The sequence below is a fragment of the Garra rufa genome, chromosome 7 (assembly GCF_049309525.1).
Source record: "Garra rufa chromosome 7, GarRuf1.0, whole genome shotgun sequence".
NCBI lineage: Eukaryota > Metazoa > Chordata > Actinopteri > Cypriniformes > Cyprinidae > Garra > Garra rufa.
The window spans coordinates 12,173,054-12,201,041 of NC_133367.1; the positions used below are offsets into that span (position 1 = coordinate 12,173,054).

Genomic DNA, 27,988 nt, shown 5'->3' on the forward strand with positions numbered 1-27,988 from the left:
AAGTGCTGTGCACGCGCGTGTGTCTTTCATTCATTGCAGGAGTTTGCTGGAGTTCAGTGTGATATTATTATTTTTTGAAGTTATTAGAACTCATAATGATTAAGGAGAACTGCTGGAATATCCCGGTGAACGCTCCGGCGTGTATGGAGAGACATCTGGACGCGGCCGATTACAGAGCAGGTCAGAATAAACCATCAGCTCTTCATTCTGATCAATGTTATATGCACATGTGCATTCAGTACTTGATAGCAAAACATCACAGGCAAACAGAGTACAAATGCACTAATATAAATCACCATGCTTAACCAGATGATTGATTGCATTAAGAATCGCACATGTTTTTTTGTATTACAATTATCTTTGAAATGTTATGTGTAAAATGAAGCACTATCGCTTTAAATACACACTAATATGCAACATTTCAAGAACGAAAGTGGTTTTAGCAAAGTTAAGAACCTTTATTTGATTTCGTTGAGATATTAGATTTAAGGTTTTAACAGGAGGCATTTGGATTTCTCTTTTTATGACTCCATAAATTAGAAAATACTTAAAAAGGACCAATTTTGTAGAAATAAAATGTTGTATAAACGCAGGTGAATGACATATGAACAAACCCTTCTGTAAAAACCTTCAGAATATAGATAGGAATAAACCTGTAAGTTTTGGTGAATGTAAGTGCTGCTGAAGTGGAGAAACAAACTCATTTTGAGAAATCATCCCTTATAAGTAATATTGTAATTGGAATCTACAGATGAAAATAGATTAAGTGCAATACAATAAACACTTAAAATATATTTTGTATTTTTTTCTTTTGAACTAGTCTCAAAAACACTTAATGTAAAGCCAAAATTGACCAATGTATGAAAAAAACAATGCTTTTAATTGCAGTGTCTTGCCTTAAATATAAGAAGATTATTGACAGATTTATTTTTATTTTTATTATTACTAAACTACAACACTAAGTCTGTCCATTTCTGAGTCATATCTCATCTGAAGCGTTTATTTTTCTTTCTTTACAGTCTTTATTTCTTTAATCGTTTCCTTTATTTCACTTTTAAACTGTTTATTTTGTTTTGCTCCAAATAAATGTCACAAATACATTTAATCTAACAACAGATGTTATTTCTCTGTATTTATAAGGTGTATTTAGTGTAAATTGTTTATATTTTTCATTTTAAGTTGAAATGATTTTTAAATTTTTTTTTTCTCAGTTTCTTGGACGAAGTTATAACTATCTAAGTTGAGTCATTGTCTGATTAAATATGCTTTAATTTGCAAACATTTCAAGAACAGAACTGGGTTTTGTGATATTAGAGTTTAAGATATGCATTTGAAATCTACAGATGTAAACAGATGACGTGCATAAATATGATCAGGCGAATAGGATATTAACAAACCCCTCAGTAAAAACCTTCAGAATATAGATATGAATAAAACTGTAAGTTATGGTGTATGTAAGTTCTGCTGAAGTGGAGAAAAACTCATTTGAGTAAACCGACTTTAAAAATATGTATTCGAAATCTACAGATGAAGTGCATAAATATAATCAGGCAAATAGGATATTAATAAACCCCTCTGTAAAAATCTTCAAAATATAGACAGGAATAAACCTGTAAGTTTTGGTGTATGTAAGTGCTGCTGAAGTGGGAAAAAAAATCTTTTTGAGAAAATGGGCTTTAAAAATATATAATTGAAATCTACAGATGAAGTGCATAAATTTAACCAGGCGAAAGGAATATTCACAAAACCTTCAGTAGAAATCTTCAAAATATAGACAGGAATAAACCTGTAAATTTTGGTGTATGTAAGTGCTGCTGAAGTGGAGAAAAAAATAGTTTTGAGAAAATGGGCTTTAAAATATATAATTGAAATCTACAGATGAAGTGCATAAATTTAACCAGGCTAAAGGAATATTTACAAAACCTTCAGTAAAAATCTTCAAAATATAGACAGGAATAAAACTGTAAGTTTTGGTGTATGTAAGTGCTGCTGAAGTGGAGAAAAAATAGTTTTGAGAAAATGGGCTTTAAAATATATAATTGAAATCTTCAGATGAAGTGCATAAATTTAACCAGGCGAAAGGAATATTCACAAAACCTTCAGTAGAAATCTTCAAAATATAGACAGGAATAAACCTGTAAGTTTTGGTGTATGTAAGTGCTGCTGAAGTGGAGAAACAAACTCGTTTTGAGAAAATGGGCTTTAAAAATATATAATTGAAATCTACAGATGAAGTGCATAAATTTAACCAGGCGAAAGGAATATTCACAAAACCTTCAGTAGACATCTTCAAAATATAGACAGGAATAAAACTGTAAGTTTTGGTGTATGTAAGTGCTGCTGAAGTGGAGAAAAAAATAGTTTTGAGAAAATGGGCTTTAAAATATATAACTGAAATCTACAGATGAAGTGCATAAATTTAACCAGGCTAAAGGAATATTCACAAAACCTTCAGTAGAAATCTTCAAAATATAGACAGGAATAAAACTGTAAGTTTTGGTGTATGTAAGTGCTGCTGAAGTGGAGAAAAAAATAGTTTTGAGAAAATGGGCTTTAAAATATATAATTGAAATCTACAGATGAAGTGCATAAATTTAACCAGGCTAAAGGAATATTCACAAAACCTTCTGTAGAAATCTTCAAAATATAGACAGGAATAAAACTGTAAGTTTTGGTGTATGTAAGTGCTGCTGAAGTGGGGAAAAAAAATCGTTTTGAGAAAATGGGCTTTAAAAATATATAATTGAAATCTACAGATGAAGTGTATAAATTTAACCAGGCGAAAGGAATATTCACAAAACCTTCAGTAGAAATCTTCAAAATATAGACAGGAATAAAACTGTAAGTTTTGGTGTATGTAAGTGCTGCTGAAGTGGAGAAAAAAATCGTTTTGAGAAAATGGGCTTTAAAATATATAATTGAAATCTACAGATGAAGTGCATAAATTTAACCAGGCGAAAGGAATATTCACAAAACCTTCAGTAGAAATCTTCAAAATATAGACAGGAATAAACCTGTAAGTTTTGGTGTATGTAAGTGCTGCTGAAGTGGAGAAAAAAAATCGTTTTGAGAAAATGGGCTTTAAAATATATAATTGAAATCTACAGATGAAGTGCATAAATTTGACCAGGCGAAAGGAATATTCACAAAACCTTCAGTAGAAATCTTCAAAATATAGACCGGAATAAAACTGTAAGTTTTGGTGTATGTAAGTGCTGCTGAAGTGGGGAAAAAAAATCGTTTTGAGAAAATGGGCTTTAAAAATATATAATTGAAATCTACAGATGAAGTGCATAAATTTAACCAGGCGAAAGGAATATTCACAAAACCTTCAGTAGAAATCTTCAAAATATAGACAGGAATAAAACTGTAAGTTTTGGTGTATGTAAGTGCTGCTGAAGTGGAGAAACAAACTCATTTTGTGAAAACATCCCTTATAAATAAGTGTTATAGTTAGAATCTACAGACGGAAATAGATGAATCGCAATAAAATAAACTCTTAGACATGTATTGGTACGTTTTTCTTACCACTAGTCTAAAAAAAACATAATGAAAAGCCAAATAAACCTAAATTGACCAATGTCTTTACTTGTAGTGTCTCGCCTGAAATATAAGAAAATTATTGACTGATTTATTATTACTAAACTACAGCGCTGATTTTATTTTGCTCCAATAAATGTCATTTAAAGTAACAGCATATATAATTCCTCTGTGTGTTTAATGTGTATTGTTTATAGTTTTCATTTTAAGTTTAAAGGACTTTTTGTTCTGATTTGTTTTTATTTCTCAGTTTCTTGGACGCAGTACTAATTATTGTGTGTGTTGTAGATGGCACGCTGCTGCTGGCCGCCTCCAGTCTGTCGGGCCGCTGCTGGCAGGGCTCTGTGTGGGTGTACAGTGACCCCAAACTGGCCCCCAGTGAGGGCTTCTGTAAGGCGGGTGTTCAGACTGAAGCTGGAGTCACAGATGCGCAGTGGATCTCAGAACGAACGCTGCTGCTGGCCTCAGACGCAGGTATGAAAATACACTCTTATTCACGTTTGGAGTATCATTGTATTACTGTGTGTTTATATACATATACAATAGTGGTGTGTTTTTGAACATGTACCAAGATTTTATCATGTTTTTGGACGTTTACCATTTTGTCTTAGTTCTACACCCTTGAAAACCATAAGCGATGTCCGACTTTGCAAACCATAGTTAAACATTGGTAACCACAAATAAACCATGGTTTTGCTACACTAACCATCATTTAACCATGTTATTTGTAGTAAAACTTTGCTTATAGACTAAATTTTGTTATACATTAAATTTTTACTGTAGTAAAATCCCGGTTAATTTTTGTAGGATTTTTAATAGAGGTCAACCGATATTGGATTTTACCGATGCCGATTAATTAACCGATAGTTTTTGAAAATGAATTCTGAATGAAAACTAAAATAGTACTCTGCTGTTTAAAAAAAGTACTAAACCATACTTTGTGAATGAAATAAAAATATTAATTATATATTGATCATTAAAGTTAATTCATAGTTTATTATTTTTAACAAAATAAACTTAAAAAATTTACAATATATCAGAAATGAACACACTCTAACAAGGAACAACACTTCTACTCTGCAGCTTTTATCAATCTTAGTTGATGTTACAAATGCACTCATTGTAAAGTGTTGTTTCATATTAACAGCCATGCTAAAGATGGCCATCTTTAAATATCTACACAAAGATGTTTCCAAGTGGTTTCCAAATTCACCAGTGTGAGTGTAATTTAGATTGAGACACTAAACCACAACTAAAGACAGGACTGAGTCCTCATTAAACCTCAAGAACAAGTCAGTTCACTAGCTTTTTTCTGTTTAGTTTGCAGACATCTCATACCATTAAAGTCAATCTCACATTTATCAGTATATATTATAATAAATGTATGCGAAAAGTTAGTCTATATATAGAATGATAGTCAATGTAAAAAAGCAAAAGCTTTAACTTTATCTTAGTTTTCGGACATGTACCATAGTAATACCATTCATTTGTGTAAGTGTTCAGTGATAATATTATTATGGGTTCGAGCATGTAGTGCTGAAGCCATATTATATCTATTAGGATTTTTATTATTATTATTATTATTTTTCTCCGCTAAAACTGATCGTGCAGACCAAATCGTAAGGCCTTGAGACTTCAAACTTGGCCAGAAGGTAGAGCTCCGCACAATTGAGTTATGTCCAAAACCTACTTTTGCGAACTAGTCCTAGGTTTTTCACCCGATTGGAACAAATCCAATACATAAATATTCTCTGGACACTAAATATCAATAATTATCAAAAAAAAGGTGAGCTTTTGACTCACGGTCACAAAGGGTCACCAAAACTTTCGAAAGCCGCGGCAGGGCAACTTTTACTAAAATGGCTATAACTTTTGAATAGAAAATGAGATGTCTTCACCAAACACTGCACACATGTGTATAAGCTCAATCTTTGGTCAAATCCAAAAAAATAATAATAAACATAAACAGCTATAAATACGCAACTGTTGGTCCGATCGACTTGAAAATTGTCATGCGGTGTCTTGGACCAAAGTGGCACAAGTGTCTATGAGGACATTGGCGTATCTTGTTTTCTGCATGTTAAATCATAACACACAGTTTTTTTTTAGAGATCTACTAAAGTAATATTGCGCTTTTTGACACATACCATGTTAATATCAGTTGTTTTAGAAGAGTACCAGAGTTTTGTCATAGTTTGTGAGCATTTACTATGAAAATACTCATTTTCATTTACATGTGACCCTTGAGCACAAAACCAGTCGTAAGGGCCTGTTTTTCGAAATAGGGATTTATATATAATCTGAAAGCAGAATAAATAAGCTTTCCATTTTAGTTAGGATAGGACAAAATTTGGCCGAGATACAGTTTGAAAATCTAGAATATGAGGGTGCAAAAAAATTTTTTTGAGAAAATCGCCTTTAAATTTGTCTAAATGAAGTACTTGGAAATGCATTTTACTAATCAAAAATACAGTTTTGATATATTTAACAGTTTGATGTATGTGACCCTGGACCACAAAACCAGTCTTAAGTCGCTGGGGTATATTTGTAGCAATAGCCAAAGATACGTTGCATGGGTCAAAATTATTGATTTTTCTTTTTGCCACAAATCATTAGGAAATTAAGTAAAGATCATGTCCCATGAAGATTTTTTGGTAAAATTCCTACTGTAAATATATCAATGTAATTTTTGATTAGTAATATGCATTGTTACGAACCCAATTTGGACAACTTTAAAGGCGATTTTCTCAGTATTTTGATTTTTTCTGTATTTTGCATCCTCAGATTCCAGATTTTCAAATAGATGTATCTCAGCCAAATATTGTCCTATCCTAACAAACCATACATCAATAGAAAGCTTATTTATTGAGCTTTCATATGATGTATATATCTCAGTTTTGTCAAATTTAACCTTATGACTGGTTTTGTGGTCCAGGGTCACATATATAATCGGTAATTCTGACCCATATAATGTATTTTTGGCTATTGATACACATATACCCATGTGACTTAAGCATTAACCATTGTGGTCCAGGGTCACATATGAGAAATGATTGTCGGATGTGATTGTATTAGTCTATATATAGAATGGTAGTCAATGTAAAAAAGCTAAGCTTTAACTTTATCTTAGTTTTTGGACGTACCATAGTAATACCATTCATTTGTGTAATCGTTCAGTCATAACATTATTCTACGTTAAAATCTTCCATAGCAGTATCGTGCAGTACTGTAAATCCAAATTTTTTCTGGATGTTCAATCCTAATATACCGTTTTTTTTTAGAGATCTACTCAAGTAATATTGTGTTTTTTTGGCACATACCATGTTAATATCATTTGTTTTAGAAAAGTACCAGAGTTTTGTCATAGTTTGTGAGCATTTACTTTGGAAATACTCATTTTCATTTATTTCATTTATATGAGGAATGATTGTTGTATGTGATTGTATTAGTCTATATGTGACCCTGGACCACAAAACCAGTCATAAGGTAAAATTTTACAAAACTGAGATATACATCATATGAAAGCTCAATAAATAAGCTTTCTATTGATGTATGGTTTGTTAGGATAGGACAATATTTGGCCGAGATACATCTATTTGAAAATCAGGAATCTGAGGGTGCAAAAAATCAAAAGACTGAGAAAATCAACTTTAAAGTTGTCCAAATTAAGTTCTTAGCAATGCATATTACTAATCAAAAATTACATTTTGTTAGGTTTACAGTAGGAATTTTACAAAAAATCTTCATGGAACATGATCTTTACTTAATTTCCTAATGATTTTTGACATAAAAGAAAAATCAATAATTTTGACCCATACAATGTATTTTTGGCTATTGCTACAAATATACCCCAGCGACTGGTTTTGTGGTCCAGGGTCACATATGAGAAATGATAGTTGTATGTGATTGTATTAGTCTATATAGAATGATAGTCAGTGTAAAAAAGCAAACGCTTTAACTTGATCTTAGTTTTTGGACATGTACCATAGTAATACCATTCATTTTCGTAAGTGATCAGTAATAATATTACTCTATATTAAAATCTTTGTGCTTTTTTTAAAACATTTGCCATGGTAATACCATGTTTTTCTGGATGTTAAATCATAATATACAGTTTTTTCTAGAGATCTACTAAAGTAATATTGTGCTTTTTGACAAATCCCTGCTGAAAAAAACAGCTAAAACCAGCCTAGGCTGGTTGGCTGGTCTTAGCTGGTTTAAGCTGGAAATGGCTGGTTTTAGCTGGTCTCCCAGCCTGGCCAGGCTGGAAAAATGGCCAAAACCCCTCTTAAACCAGCCTGCCTCCCAGCTATGACCAGCTAAAACCAGGCTGGTTGACCAGCTAAAACCAGCCAACCAGCCTAGGCTGCTTTTAGCTGTTTTTTTCACCAGGGATACCATGTTAATATCAGTTGTTTTAGAAGATTACCAGAGTTTTGTCATAGTTTGTGAACATTAACTATTTTGTTTTGGACATGTTCACCAATAATATTGTGTTACTTCACATTTTTTGGACATAAATCTTTGGTCCTATGTTTTTGAGTTTCTCTCATGGTTTTTGAAGCAGCATCTGAATATCCTGACACATGTGTTGTTTGTGTGTTTCAGGTTCGGTGGAGCTGTGGGAGCTGGCGGAGGACGAGCGTCTGCTGCTGAACCGCTTCAGTCGCTATGAACACGATGACGTGGTGACGTCCGTGAGTGTGAGCTCCGACAAGCGTCACGCCGTCAGCGGTGGTGTGGACTGCAGGTCAGTAGGTGGCGCTGTGAGTCTCATCATGATCTCAGTGAACTCAATCTCTCTCTGTTTCTCCCTTCAGGATCAAAGTGTGGGATCTGAACCAGGAGACCGTCGTCAGCTCGTACAACGGTGAGCAGACAGGAAGTGACGTCGCTGCAGAATAAACCTTGACGCTTTTATGAATGCAGTGTAGTTAGGTATAGATTGAGAGGCTCTTTGTTTTTGTCCTGATTTGATCGTTGGACGTTATTCAGTGATGTGATTCCTCTGGATCAGGTTGGTTTGGTTCATGAACTCATGGTTGAAGAATTTGAGTGTGTTCTGGAGAAACAGAAGGAAAAACAGTTCTGCAAACAAGAGTGACGAAAGACTGATAAGTTGAGCTTTACTAAGAAATAATCATGGAAACATACCTTTGTAAGTCATTGACAATCAGTGTCATAGGTTAAAAGTTCATGCATATGTGATTAGTTGTGATTTATTGATTTAAATTAATATATATATATATATATATGAGATTCCAAATAACATGACAAAAAGTAACGTAATCCATTACATATTTTAGGTAATATAATCAGACTACTTTTAGATTACTTTTGACCTAACTCATTTATCACATTGATTTGAACAGTACAATCGTGTGCCATAATGATGTAAAAATACAAAGAGCGAGAAAATATATTCCTTTCATTGTTATTAACAACATGAAGTGCATTATATGTTTTCCAAATTGGAGTTTGTAAAGGAACCGTAGGGGGTTTGTGAGTTTAATGAAAGGCTAACAAGTAATTAAATCATAAACGCATAAAATTAAAGTAAATCATTTTTAAATAACAATCAAAATAAAACACTTATGGCATATTGTAAAGTACTCCATAATATCACGTTTGGCATATTGTAAAGTGCGCCAAAATGTAAAGTATGGTTGTATATATATAAATTTATGGTTGTAAACTACGCCATAATGTGAAGTATGGCATATTGTAAAGTATGCCATAATGTAAGGGTTGGCATGTTTTAAAGGGTGCTGTAATGTAAAGTTTGTCATATTGTAAAGTGACCGTAAAGTTTGCCATATTTTAAATCATGCTGTAATGTAAAGTATAGCATATTGTAAAGTGTGCCGTAATGTAAAGTTTGACATATTGTGAAGTACGCCATAAAAACAAAATAAAGATAAATCGTTTTAAAATAACAATCAAAATAAAACACTTACTAAATTTAAAATATTGAATGTTTACCTGCACGCCATATGATTATTAACCAATGTCAGAGAACCATGAACATGCAAATGTGATTCTTAATTTATTATAAAATCTCAGTGGTACTTAAAGGGGTCATTGATTATGATTTCAGTTTTTTTAACTTTAGTTTACCTTTGTTTAATTGGTGTTTATTTGAAAAAGTATTTTCATTAAAAAAATAGAATTTATAGCATTTTCATGCATTTCAATAATGAGTAGTATTCATGCGATTTTATGAGATTTATCTAAGGTGTATATAATTATTAAATGTATGTAGATGGCTTTTTTGAGCATGGTCTCATTTTAATAGTCATGCGATTTATTTTAAATGTATAATCTATTTATTAATTAGTAAATTGTATGTAAATATATTTGTGGAGCATTACCACATTTTAATAATCAATGAAAAATATAAATGCTTGGTTGCACTTTTATTAAAATATATGTTATTAATAAAAATGTGTTTTATAAAAATGTGACCCTGGACCACAAAACCAGTCATAAGGGTCAGTTTTTTGAAGAAATAAGCTTTTTGTTGATGTATGGTTTGTTAGGATAGGACAGCATTTGTCTTGAGATACAACTATTTGAAAATCTGCAATCTGAGGGAGCCAAAAAATCAAAATATTTAGAAAATCGTCTTTAAAGTTGCCCAAATGAAGTTCTTAGCAATGCATATTACTAAATAAAAATTACGTTTTGATATATTTATGTTGGAAGTTTACAAAATATCTTTATGGAATATGATTTGAACAATGAATTTTGGCATAAATTAAAAATCAATAATTTTGACCCATACAACAGGGTCAAATATATTATAAAAAAAACAAAACATATATTTTATTTTTGTAATATATGAAATTTCAATAATTATTATATGAAGTAATATGTTGTTATTGTATGTAAATATAATTGTATTTTTGAATATTAATTCATTATATTTACATTTGTGTACATCAGCTCACTCTCAGCCTGTCAGCAGTGTGTCGTGTTCACCTGTGGATGAGTCTCTCTTCCTGTCATGTGCTCAGGTCAGTGTTTTGACACGCACATATACACACACATGTGTGTGTTTGAGTGTGTAACCGTCTCACGCTCTCCTGCAGGACGGACGGCTGCTGCTGTGGGACAAACGAAAACCCAAACCCGCCTCTCGCCTGGGTACAAACACACACACACTAGACCACAGTAATCATTAACCAAGTGTTTTCAGTCGGACTGATTTCAAAGAGAAATCCAGCTGAGCGCTCTGTCACTTTCTGTCAGGAGAGACCTAACTTCCTGTCGCTCTTGTTTAGACCTGGTCTCTCCCAGCTGCAGTCCCACAGCCGTCGCCTGGCACCCTCATCAGAGCAGCACCATCGCATACGGTACGTCCTCATATCCCACAATGCACTGCTCTGTCCCATGATGCTCTGTTGACGTGTGTGTCTGGTATCAGGTGATGAACTGGGTCGAGTGACTCTGAGGGATCTGCAGACGTCGGATGGCTTGCGGACGATAAATGCTCACAGTCGCCGGGTCTCCAGACTGACGTTCTCTTCTGAAAGGTACGAAAGAAAATACTCGTTTGGCACATTGTAAAGTACGCCGTAATGTAAAGTCTGGCATATTGTAAAGTGCGCTGTAATGAAAAGTATGCGAAAAGTATGCATATTAAAATTAAACGTTTCGGTCACACACATCTTATTTTATTTTAATACGCACTGAGCTCTTTGTAAAGTGTGAAGTTTTCCATATTGTAAAGTATGCCGTAATGTAAAGTTTGGCATATTTCAAATTATGTTGTGATGTCAAGTTTGGCTTATTTTAAAGCATTCTGTAATGTAAAGTATGGCTTATTGTTAAGTTTGGCATATTTCAAATTATGCTGCAATGTAAAGTATGGCATATTGTAAAGTACACCATAATATAAAGTTTGCCATATTTTAAATTGTTTTAATATAAAGTTTGTCTTATTTTAAAGTATTCTGTAATGAAAAGTATGGCATATTTTAAATTATTCCCTAATGTAAAGTTTGGCTTATTTTAAAGTATGGCATATTATAAAGTGCGCCATAATATAAAGTTTACCATATTTTAAATTATGTCGTAATGTAAAGTATGGCATATTGTAAAGTGCGCCATAATATAAAGTACGCCATATTTTAAATTATGTCGTAATGTAAAGTATGGCATATTGTAAAGTGCGCCATAATATAAAGTTTACCATATTTTAAATTATGTCGTAATGTAAAGTATGGCATATTGTAAAGTGCGCCATAATATAAAGTACGCCATATTTTAAATTATGTCGTAATGTAAAGTATGGCATATTGTAAAGTGCGCCATAATATAAAGTTTACCATATTTTAAATTATGTCGTAATGTAAAGTATGGCATATTGTAAAGTGCGCCATAATATAAAGTACGCCATAATATAAAGTTTACCATATTTTAAATTATGTCGTAATGTAAAGTATGGCATATTGTAAAGTGCGCCATAACAAAGTTTACCATATTTTAAATTGTCGTAATGTAAAGTATGGCATATTGTAAAGTGCGCCATAATATAAAGTACGCCATAATATAAAGTTTTCCATATTTTAAATTGTCGTAATGTAAAGTTTGTCTTAATTTAAAGTATTCTGTAAAGTATGGCATATTTTAAATTATGCCATAATGTAAAGTTTGGCTTATTTTAAACTATTCTGTAATGTAAAGTATGGCATATTGTAAAGTGCGCTATAATATAAAGTTTACCATATTTAAAATTATGCCATAATGTAAAGTTTGGCTTATTTTAAACTATTCTGTAATGTACAGTATGGCATATTGTAAAGTATGGCATATTGTAGAGTGCGCCGTAATATAAAGTTTACCATATTGTAAAGTCCACTGTATTGTAAAGTATGGCATATTTTAAATTATGTCGTAATGTAAAGTTTGGCTTATTTTAAAGTATTCTGTAATGTAAAGTATGGCATATTGTAGAGTGCGCCGTAATATAAAGTTTACCATATTGTAAAGTCCACCGTAATGTGAAGTTTAGCATATTTTGAATTATGCTCTAATGTGAAGTAAGGCATATTGTAAAGTATGACATTGTAGAGTGCGCCGTAATATAAAGTTTACCATATTGTAAAGTCCACCGTATTGTGAAGTTTAGCATATTTTAAATTATGCTCTAATGTGAAGTATGGCATATTGTAAAGTATGACATTGTAGAGTGCGCCGTAATATAAAGTTTACCATATTGTAAAGTCCACCGTATTGTGAAGTTTAGCATATTTTAAATTATGCTCTAATGTGAAGTATGGCATATTGTAAAGTACGCCATAATATAAACAATACCATATTTTAAAGTACGCCATACTGTAAAGTAGGGCTGTCACTAATGATTATTTTAGTAATTGAATAATTGAGTTAATAATCTGATAATTATAAAAAAATTTTTTATAACAAAATATACCTAAATTTACATTAGTCTTTAAAATGACTTAAAATACATAAATAAAAGCAATGAGGCAATAATAATTAGTTCAAATAAAGTATCACAAGCAAGTAGTCATATGGTTACATCATGTATTATAAACAGTAGAGCTAATGTTCATTATGCATTATAACAAATACCTGCAGGGGACGCCTATATATATATTTAATGGTATCATAGCCTTTGTGAATTCTTAATAGCATGATTTTTTAAATGGGCTTAATATGTGGAATGCTCCACTTCTGGTATTTTGCAGATTACTCGACAGAGGCTAAATGCAATCGAGGAATTTTTTTAATTGAATACTCAAATAGAATTGAGGAATCGTTACATCCCTAATATAAAATATATAAAGTGCTTGGTGCATATTAAAATCAAACATTTTGGTCATACACTTTTTTATTTTTTATTTATTAATTTTATTTTAACATGCACTGAGCACTTTTGCATTTTATAAGAATAAAAGAAGGGTGCTAGTATGTAGCATGTAATCCTTTTTATTTGGACACACAAATTAATTTCAATTTGAGTTTTTTTGCTCATGGATGGATTCTGTTATTGATTTGAAATGGTGTTACATGTGAATAGAACTAAGCTGTATAAAGTATGCTGAAATGTAAAGTATGCCATATTGTGAAGTGTGTAAAATGCTGTGTGCCGGATAATGATTGATGATGATTATTATGGGCTGTCACCTGCAGTTCACCCCTGCTGGCCTCTATCAGTGATGACTGCTCCGTTGCCGTGGTTACTGCAGAGCTCAGAGAAATGTGAGTATTGACACAGGCCTCTATCCTCATTGGCTGTCCTGCCTCAACCAATGAGAGGACAGGAAATCCACACACCCCAAAGTACCTGAAGCTAACTAAACAGTCACTAAACAGTTTTGATGCCTTAAATATTTTAATACATGCGGAACATTTAACTGTGAACAATTAAATAACAACACACATTTAATACAATGATTGGATGTATTAAAAAGTTTTATTAGAAATAATGCATATTTTATTTATGCATTTATATTTGATATAATTTGTTATCAAATTAAGTCATATTGAAAGAATGTAGTATTAAAAAAGATTTTAAATTACATTGTTTAAAAATAATATATATAATATAAATATTATATATGTTATTAAATAAAAATGTATATTAAAAACAAAAATGGTAAAAAAACAACAACAGCTGTTCAGAAGTTTGGGATCAAGACTTGTAATGTTTATGCTCATCAAGACTGCATTTATTTTTATCAAAAATACAGAAAAAAACAATACTACTGCAAAGTGTAATTACAATATAAAATAATGGTTTTTATTTTAAAATACATTAAAATATTTTTTTTTTTCCTGTGATGCATAGCTGAAATTTCATCAGCCATTACTTCAGAAATCATTCTAATATCCTATTTATTACTTATTCTTTATTATTATCAATGTTGGAAACAGTTGTGATGCCAAATATTATTTTGGAACCTGTGACTTTTTTTTTGCATATTTAAGTATATTTATTTAAAATATAATTCTTTTCTAGTCTTTGCAATCACTTTTTGTCAATTTAACACATCCTTGCTGAATAAAAGTAATAATTTCCTTCAAAGTAAGAGAATGAAAATTGACCGACCCTAAACTTTTAAACAATTGTGTATATTGTTAGAAAAAGATTTCTATTTTAAATAAATGCGGTTATATTTAAATTTGTATTCATCGACAAGGCCTAAATAAAAAGCAGCACAACTGTTTCCAACATTGATAATATATTAGAATGATTTCTGAAGGATCATGTGACACTGAATACTGGAGTAATGATGCAAAAAAAATCAGCTTTGAAATTGCAGAACTAAATAAAATTTTGAATGTTAATTAAAATAGAAGAAAATAGTTAACGTCGTAATATTTCACAATATTACATTCCGTCCTGTATTTTTGATCAAATGAACACAGCCATGATGAGCATTAGAAACTCATTTAAAATTTCAAACGTTTAAGCGGTATTGTATATTATATATTTGTATTGTATAACGAATAGTCTGTTATATAATTTACATAACTATTTCTGGTATTTAATAAAATGATCTATTAATATATCTATAAAATTTAGTTTCAGGGACCGGCGGCACCAGGATTTCGTGCGGGGTGTGTGTTGGGTTCCGGGCGGGTCGGGTGTGTTGACCACCGTGGGCTGGGACCATCAGGTGCTGCACCACACCGTGGCCCAAACATCTGCACCCTAGAGCATCATGGGAAACTACAACAACCTCCAATTCATCCCCAATTCTGTTGTTCCATCACCATCAATAATGTTTCATGAGTTTGTCGCATAATCATAGTTGGATCCAAATTCAGAAAAAAAGAATAGCCGTAATGGGTATGAATGCTGTTTTCTTTACATATTCGGGCAAACAAACATATTTCACACGTTTCACTGTTGAATAAAGTTTCTGTCATGTGTATACTTATGCTCTCGCATATTTTTATTATTATTTAAGGGGTAACAAAGGGTTAAATGTCCAAAATAACAATTTATGAACCGTCATACAAATACGTTTGCAGATTACTAAAGCACAATTATTGACCTATTGCGATTGTCTCTGACAAACATCACACAATTAAACCGGTGGAGATGAGATTTCCGGAAAAAACATCTCATTGACATGTATGTTCGTAGCTGACGCTAGCTTATTACTTCAAAAGGCACTTTTAAGCAGTATATTCGTCAAAAACGTTCTTTGATTCTTGCTTAAGATTCAAAACAATAACTATGAAAAGCAGCAAAAGCATTCGTCTTCATGACAAAGAACCATCAGTAATGTGTTCAAGGCGTTTTGATCAGAATTTTAAGGCTTATTTTACACTACAATATAAGTTCGTAAAAATACATCTTGTTTTGACCTGGAAAAAAAATCCAGCACCATTGGAAGAAATCTCTCAAATCGAGAGCTATAGATTAATTTTGTACAATAATGATTAAAGATGGTCGAAAGTATTATGCGGACATTACAATTAAGAACCGGTGTTCTTAATTTTCAACCTGATTAAATAACTGATTAGAAACGGCAATAAACAAATGATTTAAAGGAATTAAATTAAAGGTTGCTCCATATACAGGCGAAGTTTGTCCGTTGATCGATTTTAGCAGCTTTAGAAAGTCCTTGATGAAGCTGTGGTTTTAAGAGTTTGGCACAACCTTGGTATACTGACAGCTGAAGAAGCGTCCAGGTGGAAAGTTATGGTAATACTTTAGCAACAGCAGTAATAAAGCTCCAGTCCGGGTGCAAAACGTGTAAAGTCTTTCTGATAGGTGCATATGTACAGGTAAGGCACGTCTTTAGATCAGGATGAGCCATCTTTGATAACAGGTGTTATTGGTTGTTTGGTTCCTGGTCTCACTGTGAATGTCATTCCAAACTGCTGTTTGGTTGATGCTCCATTACTGAAAGATAAAGAAGAATCCCATTATTCATAAGTATACACTTTTTCAAAGTTACAAAAAGTAACTGCCTTTTGATTCTACTTTAAGCAGTAATTTCTAAAGATTTTTGTGGCCATCAGCTGGACCTGTGCATGTTGTTGTGTTTAGGCTTCTAAATAAATCGACTCAATCATAAATGTTATGGAAACAACTGTTGAGCGTTGTCCTGGTATCAGAGACAGTCTATTTATCTTCCTGATGATTCATCTCAGCTATGTGCATGTGCTATAAGGGAGGCGTTAATTGTGACGACTGTGAATGATTGTGTGCGTATTCAAAAGAAAAAAATGTTATGTAATCTTTCTGTACATAATCTGGTGTCACCGAATCTCTTATGGAATCCTGTTTCCGTCACGTTTTTTGTTAGTTGCAACTCCCAATTGTGGCTGTATACCTCACAATGTGAATCTTTTCTTTCCCCAGAAGATAAAGTCCTTTCTGACTTTTTTCATAATCTAATGTCATGTTTCACTCGAAAAATACACATTACAGAAGTAATGCTGGTGTTCACTTTTAGTTTACCTGTTATGGGATTTAGTTGAAGTGGCCAGACCTTGAGCTTTTTTGGCCGCTTTGCTTTCCAGCTCCTTCATGTCCAGTCCACGAGTTTGCGCCGGCAAGGTGGCACTCCGGTTTGTCATAGGATTATATGTAGCAGGGGGTGATGTGGCCTCGTCATCGGACAGCGGAGAGTTCCAGTCATCTCCATTGGTCTCCGCCTCCTTGACAGCTGAGAACTTGGGGTCCATCTCTAGCATTTTCTTCTGCAGGATACTGAGAAGCGTTGCCTGGCTAGCAGAGACTGATGGAGGCACTTGTGCAGGGGGTTGAGCGGGTTTAGCGTGAACGAGTGGTTTGGATTGGAGCTGGATATTTGAGGGAAGTGCTGGAGCCTTAGGAGGAAAGCTGGGTGGTTTAGGTTTGGGAGAAACAGGGGCACCATTGGAGACAGGAGGAGGTGTTGGAGGTAGGAAGGGTTTGGTAGGTGGAGGAACAGGAGCAGTGTGACTTTGCGGTGGACCATTGGTGATTGGCGTAGGTAGGAGTTTAGAAGGTGGAGGGGAAGGTTTTACAGGGGTAGCGGGAGCCGGGTGACTTGGTGGGGGGCTGTTGGTAATTGGAGCAGGTGTAGCAGGAAAGAAGATTTTAGCAGGTGGAGGGGAAGGTTTTACAGGGGTAGCGGGAGCTGGGTGACTCTGTCGGGGGCTGTTGGTAATTGGAGCAGGTGTAGCAGGAAAGAAGATTTTAGCAGGTGGAGGGGCACTTTTCAGAGGGGGAGCAGGAGCGGGGTGACTTGGTGGGGGAACTGGAGGTTCCTCCTCAGAGTCCGAGTTGGCAAATTCAGGAGGAGGAGGAATGAACACCAAGTCTTCTCCAACAGGGGCACCTGGACCACTAACAGAGCGGTTCACTGGGCTTCGTAAAGGGGCTGAGCTTAGCTCTGGCTTTGAGTAGGACGCATCTGGAATGTCCATTTTGAGGGGTTGTGTGTTTGTGGTTGACTTTAGTTGTGCACTGGGACTGTCCGGTGTTGGGTCTCGAGGAGTGACGGTGAAGGAGTTTGGTTTTTCTAAACTAGGTTGGATCACAGAATTGACCGGTTCTGAGTTGCTGTCCTGTTGGGACAAAGCAGTTCTCTGCTTGTCTCTTTCCTTTGCTGCCATCAGCAAGGCGAGGGGTGAGGTTGAGGACTCTTTCTTTACTGAGCCGTCTGCGCCCCGTGTGTTGAGATGTCGGTGGTTTAAGATGGGGCTGTACTTGCGAGGCCTGCCAGGGGACTCAATTGGTGGCAAAACATCAGGTTTCCTTTTGTCTATTTTGGGTGAGTATTTGAGTGGTGCTCGTACCTCAGTAGGGATGGTTTGTAGTGTTACAGGCTCTGGGTTGATTTTGGGCTCTACCTTAACTGGCTCACTTGGTGCTTGTGCCATGTCTGGCTGGTCATCCTTTAGCTGAGTGGAGGAGCTGTTCCGACGGGCCGGTTTAGATGGTGGCACCGTTGGTTGGAAAGATTCAGTATTTTTCCCACCGTTCCCACTGACAACACCGACTTGGTTTCCAGCAGAATCTTCCAGCAGCAAAATGGACTGGACTTTTTTGTCCCCCTCTGCCTGTCCACCAAGTAGCGCGCCCTTCTGCACATTGTAGAGTTTGGCGGTGTTCTGGGGGTTGAAGCTCGATAGTGTTGGTGTGCTAGATGCAACTGGTTGCACAGGAGTTTGGGACTGGACGTCCAGATTTGGTATGGAGGACATTCGGACGGGTTTTGGAGGTGCTGACTTCTGAGCTTTTGCAAGAACAGGTGATGCCTTCACAGGGGGTGGTGGTGGGGTGAACTTGGGGCATTCTGGAATCTCTTGGACGTCCAGGCTACAGAGGGAACCTCTATAGCTGGAAGTTTCAGATGGAGGTTTCGGAGGAGGCATTGGAGGAGGTTTGAGGGAGGCCAGGTCCAAATCGCCATTGTAATCAGAACTGGTAAGTGATGCCGGTTTTGGGGGCGCCATTGGAGGGGTATGCAGGCGCGCACGGTCAAAAGAGTCAGTTTCGGCAAAGAAGCGTGGTGAGAGAGGGATGAACGATGGAGGATGTGGGGCGGCAGAGGACGGAGGGGGTGGAGGAGCGGAGCTAGGTGGCGGCGGTATAAATATTTGCTCCTCGATTAGGTCAGGGACCGAAAGTATCCTTCCATTTGCGAGGTTTGTGGTACTTCCTGCAAAAAGACAATGCGAAGATCAACCACAGGTTCATTAAAACACCTTAGCATGTTGAGATGTGAGATGTGATCTCACCTGTACCATTTATCTTGGGCTCAATGAAGGGCGGAAGAACTGGTACCTTGGGAGTTGGAACAGCAAAGCCTTGCACGCTCTCAGTCGACTGGGATTTAAAAAGAAGCATTTGTCAGCAACATCCTGATTAAAGAAGGTAAGGGAGTCTACAGTAATAACACACCTTTTATTGTAGAAGCCACTGAGTCAGAGTTTGAATTTCTAGGCACTAAACTAACCAGTTTCCCTGAACTATTCAGAGAGCTTATGACGTTCAAGGACATGGATCTTTTCTCTCGACTTGGCTCTGTCTTAGTTTCCTCTGAGACATGCTTAAACTTTAGAAACTGCATGGCCCAATCCAAATTCAAACACGCGTGAGGGATACACAGGGTGAGATAATTTTCCAGATGTGTTTTTGTAAATTAGGTGAGGCAGATTCTTGGACACTCCTCATTAACGCCCCATAATGTGAACGATTGTTATGAATCAATATGGGAATGTCCAGGGGAACAATTTGGTTGCTAAACCAAATGCAATGAATGTAATTTCTCTACAAAATGAGGCATAACCTGTGTCTGACCAGAGTCTAGAAATAGTTTGACAATCTTTCCTTGTAGACAGCTTCAGTCGGATTACTATAAAATTGCTCGTGTTTTATTCTTGTCCTTTCAGTTCACTGACATGCAAAAGGGACACACCCCTTAAACGTGTGTTTGTGTTTCAGGTTTTACTGTCTTCATGGGATCATCTCTTCAGAAAAATAACAACCTGACCAAACCTTCAGGTGTGAACATTCTCAAAAGGAAATGGCACTCTAGAGTGACCCAACATCATATCTAAACATTGTGATTGTTTTGTTTTATGATTAGTTGTATAGCTAGTCTACATTTACACGTTTGCAAGATGCTTTTATCCAAAAGCGACTGAAAATGGGAGTGGTGTTTGCTTGTGCAAAAGTCACTTCTGTGGTTGCTTAAAAATAGAGGGTAGAGAGTTTTTTCTACTAAAAACCCCAACTCTTTAACCCTAAAAGTTTAATACTAACCCTAAGTATGACCCATAATACCGCCTCAGCAAACGTCTGCCTGATCTCGTATGTACACAAACAAAACGTGTATTCAAAACAGCACCTGCAGGTTTGGAAAACTCGGCCGGTGCAAAGGAAGAACCAGAGGAACTTCTGAATCATCAGGATCCTGATCTCATGAGGTAAACGAATGAGTCGTTCGGGTCCGAACATGCTCAGGCTGTCAATTACTCACACACAATTTAATTGTGTTCGCTGTGATGTGAAAATCACCAGGGTGATACAAAACACAAAACTGATGATGATGTGTGTGTGCGCTTTGTTCTGTCAGAGTGAAAGTGTGTTTATATGCTGAGGGTGTGTTTGTCCTGAAGCTCAAGGTGTGTCTTTTAGCAGTGTGTACAGGACGATTTCAGCACATTTCTGCGAACACTTCTATTATCAACCAAACAATTAAATGCGAAACGTACAGTAGCGACGCACCAAAACACATTCAGATTGTGTGTCGTAATTGATAATGACAGTATATTTGATTACCATTTTACATATACCGTGTTATTTACATGGTACTCCAAGGTACTAAAAAAAAAACCATGGTATTACCATAGTACATTCCCAAAAAAATGGCACTACTACTAAGCAAGTCCAAAAACAACATCAAAACATGGTGTGTACTTGTACCATTTTTTTTACCATATCTTTTGGACATGTATCATGGTTTTACCCTATGTATTTGGACATTTGCTCTTGTAAAAGCATTACTGAATTGTTTATGTTTTGAAAGTACCTTGAAGCCCATGGTAGTATCACAGTACATGTCCAAAAAACATTGTAATACTATGGTAATTATTTTATAAGTGACCCTAGCACTAAATATTTGTTTACAAGAACAAGTACCATGGTGGGACTATGGTACAGTGATCATTTACAATTTTTTTTAACCTGTTTTTTGGACATGTATCATGGTTTTAGTCTATTTTTAATACATGTACCATGGTTTTACTCTGTTTTTGGACATGTACTATGGTTTTACCCTGCTTTTGGACATGTACCATGGTTTTACCCTGCTTTTGGACATGTACCATGGTTTTACCCTGCTTTTGGACATGTACCATGGTTTTAGCCTTGTCTTTTGGACATGTACCATGGTTTTACTCTGCTTTTGGACATGTACCATGGTTTTAGCCTATTTTTAATACATGTACCATGGTTTTATCCTGTTTTTGGACATGTACCATGGTTTTAGCCTATTTTTAATACATGTACCATGGTTTTATCCTGTTTTTGGACATGTACCATGGTTTTACCCTGCTTTTGGACATGTACCATGGTTTTACCCTGCTTTTGGACATGTATCATGGTTTTAGCCTATTTTTAATACATGTACCATGGTTTTATCCTGTTTTTGGACATGTACCATGGTTTTACCCTGCTTTTGGACATGTACCATGGTTTTAGCCTTGTCTTTTGGACATGTACCATGGTTTTACTCTGCTTTTGGACATGTACCATGGTTTTAGCCTATTTTTAATACTTGTACCATGGTTTTACCCTGCTTTTGGACATGTACCATGGTTTTACCCTGCTTTTGGACATGTACCATGGTTTTACCCTACTTTTGGACATGTATCATGGTTTTAGCCTATTTTTAATACATGTACCATGGTTTTATCCTGTTTTTGGACATGTACCATGGTTTTACCCTGCTTTTGGACATGTACCATGGTTTTACCCTGCTTTTGGACATGTACCATGGTTTTACCCTGCTTTTGGACATGTACCATGGTTTTAGCCTTGTCTTTTGGACATGTACCATGGTTTTACCCTGCTTTTGGACATGTACCATGGTTTTAGCCTTGTCTTTTGGACATGTACCATGGTTTTACTCTGCTTTTGGACATGTACCATGGTTTTAGCCTTGTCTTTTGGACATGTACCATGGTTTTACCCTGCTTTTGGACATGTACCATGGTTTTAGCCTTGTCTTTTGGACATGTACCATGGTTTTAGCCTTGTCTTTTGGACATGTACCATGGTTTTACTCTGCTTTTGGACATGTACCATGGTTTTAGCCTTGTCTTTTGGACATGTACCATGGTTTTAGCCTATTTTTAATACATGTACCATGGTTTTATCCTTGTTTTTTGGACATGTACCATGGTTTTAGTCTATTTTTAATACATGTACCATGGTTTTATCCTGTTTTTGGACATGTACCATGGTTTTATCCTGTTTTTGGACATGTACCATGGTTTTAGTCTATTTTTAATACATGTACCATGGTTTTATCCTGTTTTTGGACATGTACCATGGTTTTATCCTGTTTTTGGACATGTACCATGGTTTTACCCTGCTTTTGGACATGTACTATGGTTTTAGCCTTGTCTTTTGGACATGTACAATGGTTTTAGCCCATTTTTAATACATGTACAATGGTTTTAGCCTATTTTTAATACATGTACCATGGTTTTATCCTGTTTTTGGACATGTACCATGGTTTTACCCTGCTTTTGGATATGTACCATGGTTTTAGCCTTGTCTTTTGGACATGTACCATGGTTTTATCCTGTTTTTGGACATGTACCATGGTTTTACCCTGCTTTTGGATATGTACCATGGTTTTAGCCTTGTCTTTTGGACATGTACAATGGTTTTAGCCCATTTTTAATACATGTACCATGGTTTTAGCCTATTTTTAATACATGTACCATGGTTTTATCCTGTTTTTGGACATGTACCATGGTTTTACCCTGCTTTTGGATATGTACCATGGTTTTAGCCTTGTCTTTTGGACATGTACCATGGTTTTATCCTGTTTTTGGACATGTACCATGGTTTTAGCCTTGTCTTTTGGACATGTACCATGGTTTTACTCTGCTTTTGGACATGTACCATGGTTTTAGCCTTGTCTTTTGGACATGTACCATGGTTTTAGCCTATTTTTAATACATGTACCATGGTTTTATCCTTGTTTTTTGGACATGTACCATGGTTTTAGTCTATTTTTAATACATGTACCATGGTTTTATCCTGTTTTTGGACATGTACCATGGTTTTATCCTGTTTTTGGACATGTACCATGGTTTTAGTCTATTTTTAATACATGTACCATGGTTTTATCCTGTTTTTGGACATGTACCATGGTTTTATCCTGTTTTTGGACATGTACCATGGTTTTACCCTGCTTTTGGACATGTACTATGGTTTTAGCCTTGTCTTTTGGACATGTACAATGGTTTTAGCCCATTTTTAATACATGTACAATGGTTTTAGCCTATTTTTAATACATGTACCATGGTTTTATCCTGTTTTTGGACATGTACCATGGTTTTACCCTGCTTTTGGATATGTACCATGGTTTTAGCCTTGTCTTTTGGACATGTACCATGGTTTTATCCTGTTTTTGGACATGTACCATGGTTTTACCCTGCTTTTGGATATGTACCATGGTTTTAGCCTTGTCTTTTGGACATGTACAATGGTTTTAGCCCATTTTTAATACATGTACCATGGTTTTAGCCTATTTTTAATACATGTACCATGGTTTTATCCTGTTTTTGGACATGTACCATGGTTTTACCCTGCTTTTGGATATGTACCATGGTTTTAGCCTTGTCTTTTGGACATGTACCATGGTTTTAGCCTTGTCTTTTGGACATGTACCATGGTTTTACTCTGCTTTTGGACATGTACCATGGTTTTAGCCTTGTCTTTTGGACATGTACCATGGTTTTACCCTGCTTTTGGACATGTACCATGGTTTTACCCTGCTTTTGGACATGTACCATGGTTTTAGCCTTGTCTTTTGGACATGTACCATGGTTTTAGCCTTGTCTTTTGGACATGTACCATGGTTTTACTCTGCTTTTGGACATGTACCATGGTTTTAGCCTTGTCTTTTGGACATGTACCATGGTTTTAGCCTATTTTTAATACATGTACCATGGTTTTATCCTTGTTTTTTGGACATGTACCATGGTTTTAGTCTATTTTTAATACATGTACCATGGTTTTATCCTGTTTTTGGACATGTACCATGGTTTTATCCTGTTTTTGGACATGTACCATGGTTTTAGTCTATTTTTAATACATGTACCATGGTTTTATCCTGTTTTTGGACATGTACCATGGTTTTATCCTGTTTTTGGACATGTACCATGGTTTTACCCTGCTTTTGGACATGTACTATGGTTTTAGCCTTGTCTTTTGGACATGTACAATGGTTTTAGCCCATTTTTAATACATGTACAATGGTTTTAGCCTATTTTTAATACATGTACCATGGTTTTATCCTGTTTTTGGACATGTACCATGGTTTTACCCTGCTTTTGGATATGTACCATGGTTTTAGCCTTGTCTTTTGGACATGTACCATGGTTTTATCCTGTTTTTGGACATGTACCATGGTTTTACCCTGCTTTTGGATATGTACCATGGTTTTAGCCTTGTCTTTTGGACATGTACAATGGTTTTAGCCCATTTTTAATACATGTACCATGGTTTTAGCCTATTTTTAATACATGTACCATGGTTTTATCCTGTTTTTGGACATGTACCATGGTTTTACCCTGCTTTTGGATATGTACCATGGTTTTAGCCTTGTCTTTTGGACATGTACCATGGTTTTATCCTGTTTTTGGACATGTACCATGGTTTTACCCTGCTTTTGGATATGTACCATGGTTTTAGCCTTGTCTTTTGGACATGTACAATGGTTTTAGCCCATTTTTAATACATGTACCATGGTTTTATCCTGTTTTTAGACATGTACCATGGTTTTAGCTTTGTTTTTCAGACATGTACTATGTTTTTTATTTATCTTTTTTTTTTTTTTTTTTTTTTTTTTTTTACCATGGCCTTAGACTGCATTTTCGGACATTTCTGTTAGTAAAAACATGACTGTATTGTGTACCAAGTAGATTGAAGCCTATAATGTTACCATAGTACATGTGCATAAAAACATGGTATACTTTTTGTAAGTGACCCCATAAACTAGTTGAATACTATTTTCTATTCAATCCACTTTACTACAGAGTTAGAGACCATCTGACAGGTGAAGTGTGGTTTTGGGACATACCATGAAGTGTTTGACGGTCGGACGTGAGCGCACTTTGGCAGTTCCAGACTCTGGGATGGCAGCTGAGTCCAACACCAGCTCCACTTGACCTGAAAAACAAAGCCAGGTCATTTACCTAGTTGACATGGTTTAACTAGCAGCCTGTGTCGTTCAAAGTCACTGATCAAGAGCATCTGCATCATAAAAGCTTGATGACAGGTCAAAGGTCAGTGTCTGGTTCATGTCTTGTCACACATTCTTGAAAAGCCAATAATATCTTTTACTGAACACAAACTCCCTTTATTAGTCAGATAAGATTTATTTATGAAGCATAAATAAAAACTGGAAGGTTTGACATTTCTATCTAATTTGACTGCTTTGATTTTAGGGTCCAAAAAGGGGGTCAGTGTGCGTCATTCCGATCAAGATTTGAACCAAAGGCCTCTTTCCCCCCTAAGTGTATGATCTACAGTCCCATAATCTGGTTGGGTTATCTGTGTTTGCTCATTAACGACTTTAAACGTGTTAATGATGCAATTACCACAGATTCTGCTGTCCTCATTGTCGTCAATCATTACAAACAGGAAGTTTGGCCTGAATTATGATAGCAGATGTCACAGTGTTTTTAAAGTATCTGAACTTCCGTCATAACAAACGTTGAATGCAAGTATTATTGTGCTTTGAGGCTGACTTAAAATAAAAATGAAAGTGTTTCATATGTTAGTTACGAAAATCAGTAACACTGTGGTACTTTTTAAATACACTATTGGTACTAAAACTCAAGCACCATGGTATTTACATTACAACCAAAATACAAAGGTAGGAGGGTTCCATTTTTATAAGTAGGAAAACATGGTATTACCATTGTTCAACATTTCCAAAACTACTCTAGTACCACGATAAATGTCCAAAAACATAGTAGTATCATGTTATAAGTTCAAAAACACGGTACTACAGTGGTATATGTCCAAAATACAATGTTTGTACCATTTTTGTAAGTACAAAAACATGGTATTACTATTGTTTTACATATCCAAAACCACTGTAGTACCATGGTAAATGTCCAAACACATGGTAGTACAATGTTATAAGTCCAAAAACATGGTGCTACAGTAGTACATATCCAAAATACAGCTGTAGCGCCATTTTTGTAAGTATAAAAACATGGTATTACCATTGTTTTACATATCCAAAACCACTGTAATACCATGGTAAATGTCCAAAAACATGGTAGTGTCATGGTTTAAGTCCAAAAACACGGTGCTACAGTTGTACATGTCCAAAATACAGCGGTAGCGCCATTTTTGTAAGTATAAAAACATGGTATTAGCATTGTTTTACATTTCCAAAACTATTCTAGTACCACGGTAAATGTCCAAAAACATGGTATTACCATTATCTTACATATCCAAAACCACTGTAGTACCATGGTAAATGTTACATTGTAAGTATCATGTATTAAATCCAACAAAAACATGGTACTACAGTGGTACATGTCCAAAATACAGCAGTAGTACCATTTCTGTAATTACAAAAACATGGTATTACCATTTTTATATATCCAAAACCACTGTAGTACCATGATAAATGTCCAAAAACATGGTAGTATCATGTTCTAAGTCCAAAAACATGGTACTACAGAGGTACATGTCCAAAATACAGCAGTAGCGCCATTTTTGTTAGTATAAAAACATGGTATTAGCATTGTTTTACATATCCAAAACCACTGTAGTACCATGGTAAGTGTACAAAAACATGGTATTATCATGTTATACGTTCAAAAACACGGTACTACAGTGGTACATGTACAAAAACATGGTATTACTATTGTTTTACATATCCAAAACCACTGTAGTACCATGGTAAATGTCCAAAATACAGTGGTAGTACCATTTTTGTAAAAACATGGTATCACTATTGTAGCCTACATAGACAAAACCACTGTATTTTTAATGTACATGTCAAAAACATGGTACTATCATGGTATATGTCCGAAGAAACACGGCATTACTATGATATATGTCTAGAAAAGCACATTCCTAGTTTTCTGTTAGTGTAACCGGATACGTATTTGTCGGGTCACGGACAAAACCCAGATATTTGTTTACAAATTTGCGGTTATTCTGTGATTAAAAACAAACACCTTTTTGCTACTAACTTATTCTCAAAACCAAACCAATCCAGAGGTTTAAAGAGTATTCGCTTTCAAGAACGTCCTTTGCGCGGAGGTGTGGACGCGCTCGCGTGCGCGCGCGCTCCGTGACAGGTGCAAAGGTTGCGCAAAGAACTCTTTAAACTCCTCTGAAATCTGTGTAAATTTTACATGAGGCTGAATATCTCTTACCCATGTCCTTGAATTCCACATTGGTGCCGAATAGAGATTGATTCTTCCGACCCAGGAAATTAAGCGACCCTTTCTTCATGGTTGCAAACGATAATGATTGTATCCGCAGCGATTTCGATCAGCCTGATTTCATGATTTCAGTGTTTCAGCAGCAGCTGACTGTGAGCTCGAGTCCGATCAGTGAATCAGAGAAACTGAGGAGAAGAAAATGGCCCCGCACCCGAACCGCCCCTTGACCCCGCCCACTCAGAGACAGACAGGTGAAGGCACACACCCTCAGTGTTACTCATTCTGCACTCTGTTAAAATGAATGAAACCCAAA

At 35.4% G+C, this 27,988-nt stretch overlaps 2 protein-coding genes across 2 annotated transcripts; one reads left to right on the top strand and one right to left on the bottom strand.

Moving 5' to 3' along the window:
• Positions 1–15,452, top strand: wdr77 (WD repeat domain 77). The gene is made up of 10 exons (XM_073844652.1): positions 1–180; positions 3,829–4,014; positions 8,149–8,290; positions 8,361–8,410; positions 10,486–10,556; positions 10,632–10,686; positions 10,824–10,895; positions 10,967–11,075; positions 13,699–13,767; positions 15,095–15,452. The coding sequence occupies exons 1-10, from the start codon at positions 96–98 to the stop codon at positions 15,225–15,227; spliced, it is 972 nt and encodes a 323-aa protein (XP_073700753.1). The 5' UTR covers positions 1–95; the 3' UTR covers positions 15,228–15,452.
• On the bottom strand, positions 15,445–27,838 carry LOC141339031 (uncharacterized). Its single transcript, XM_073844651.1, has 5 exons — positions 27,667–27,838; positions 25,344–25,432; positions 19,258–19,345; positions 16,988–19,178; positions 15,445–16,426 (listed from the first exon to the last, which is right to left on the bottom strand). Exons 1-5 carry the CDS (start codon positions 27,743–27,745, stop codon positions 16,327–16,329), a joined length of 2,547 nt encoding a protein of 848 aa, XP_073700752.1. The 5' UTR covers positions 27,746–27,838; the 3' UTR covers positions 15,445–16,326.
• Between the last annotated feature and the right edge of the window lie 150 nt (positions 27,839–27,988).

Excerpts from the sequence above, each read along its gene's own strand:
- LOC141339031 (XM_073844651.1), bottom strand. The coding sequence starts at position 27,745 with ATGAAGAAAGGGTCGCTTAATTTCCTGGGTCGGAAGAATCAATCTCTA. Across the intron at positions 25,433-27,666 it reads TGTGGAATTCAAGGACATGG|GTCAAGTGGAGCTGGTGTTG; the intron begins GTAAGAGATATT and ends TTTGTTTTTCAG. Across the intron at positions 19,346-25,343 it reads CGACCGTCAAACACTTCATG|TCGACTGAGAGCGTGCAAGG; the intron begins GTATGTCCCAAA and ends TTTAAATCCCAG.
- wdr77 (XM_073844652.1), top strand. The coding sequence starts at position 96 with ATGATTAAGGAGAACTGCTGGAATATCCCGGTGAACGCTCCGGCGTGT. Across the intron at positions 8,411-10,485 it reads CGTCGTCAGCTCGTACAACG|CTCACTCTCAGCCTGTCAGC; the intron begins GTGAGCAGACAG and ends TGTGTACATCAG. Across the intron at positions 10,896-10,966 it reads GAGCAGCACCATCGCATACG|GTGATGAACTGGGTCGAGTG; the intron begins GTACGTCCTCAT and ends GTCTGGTATCAG.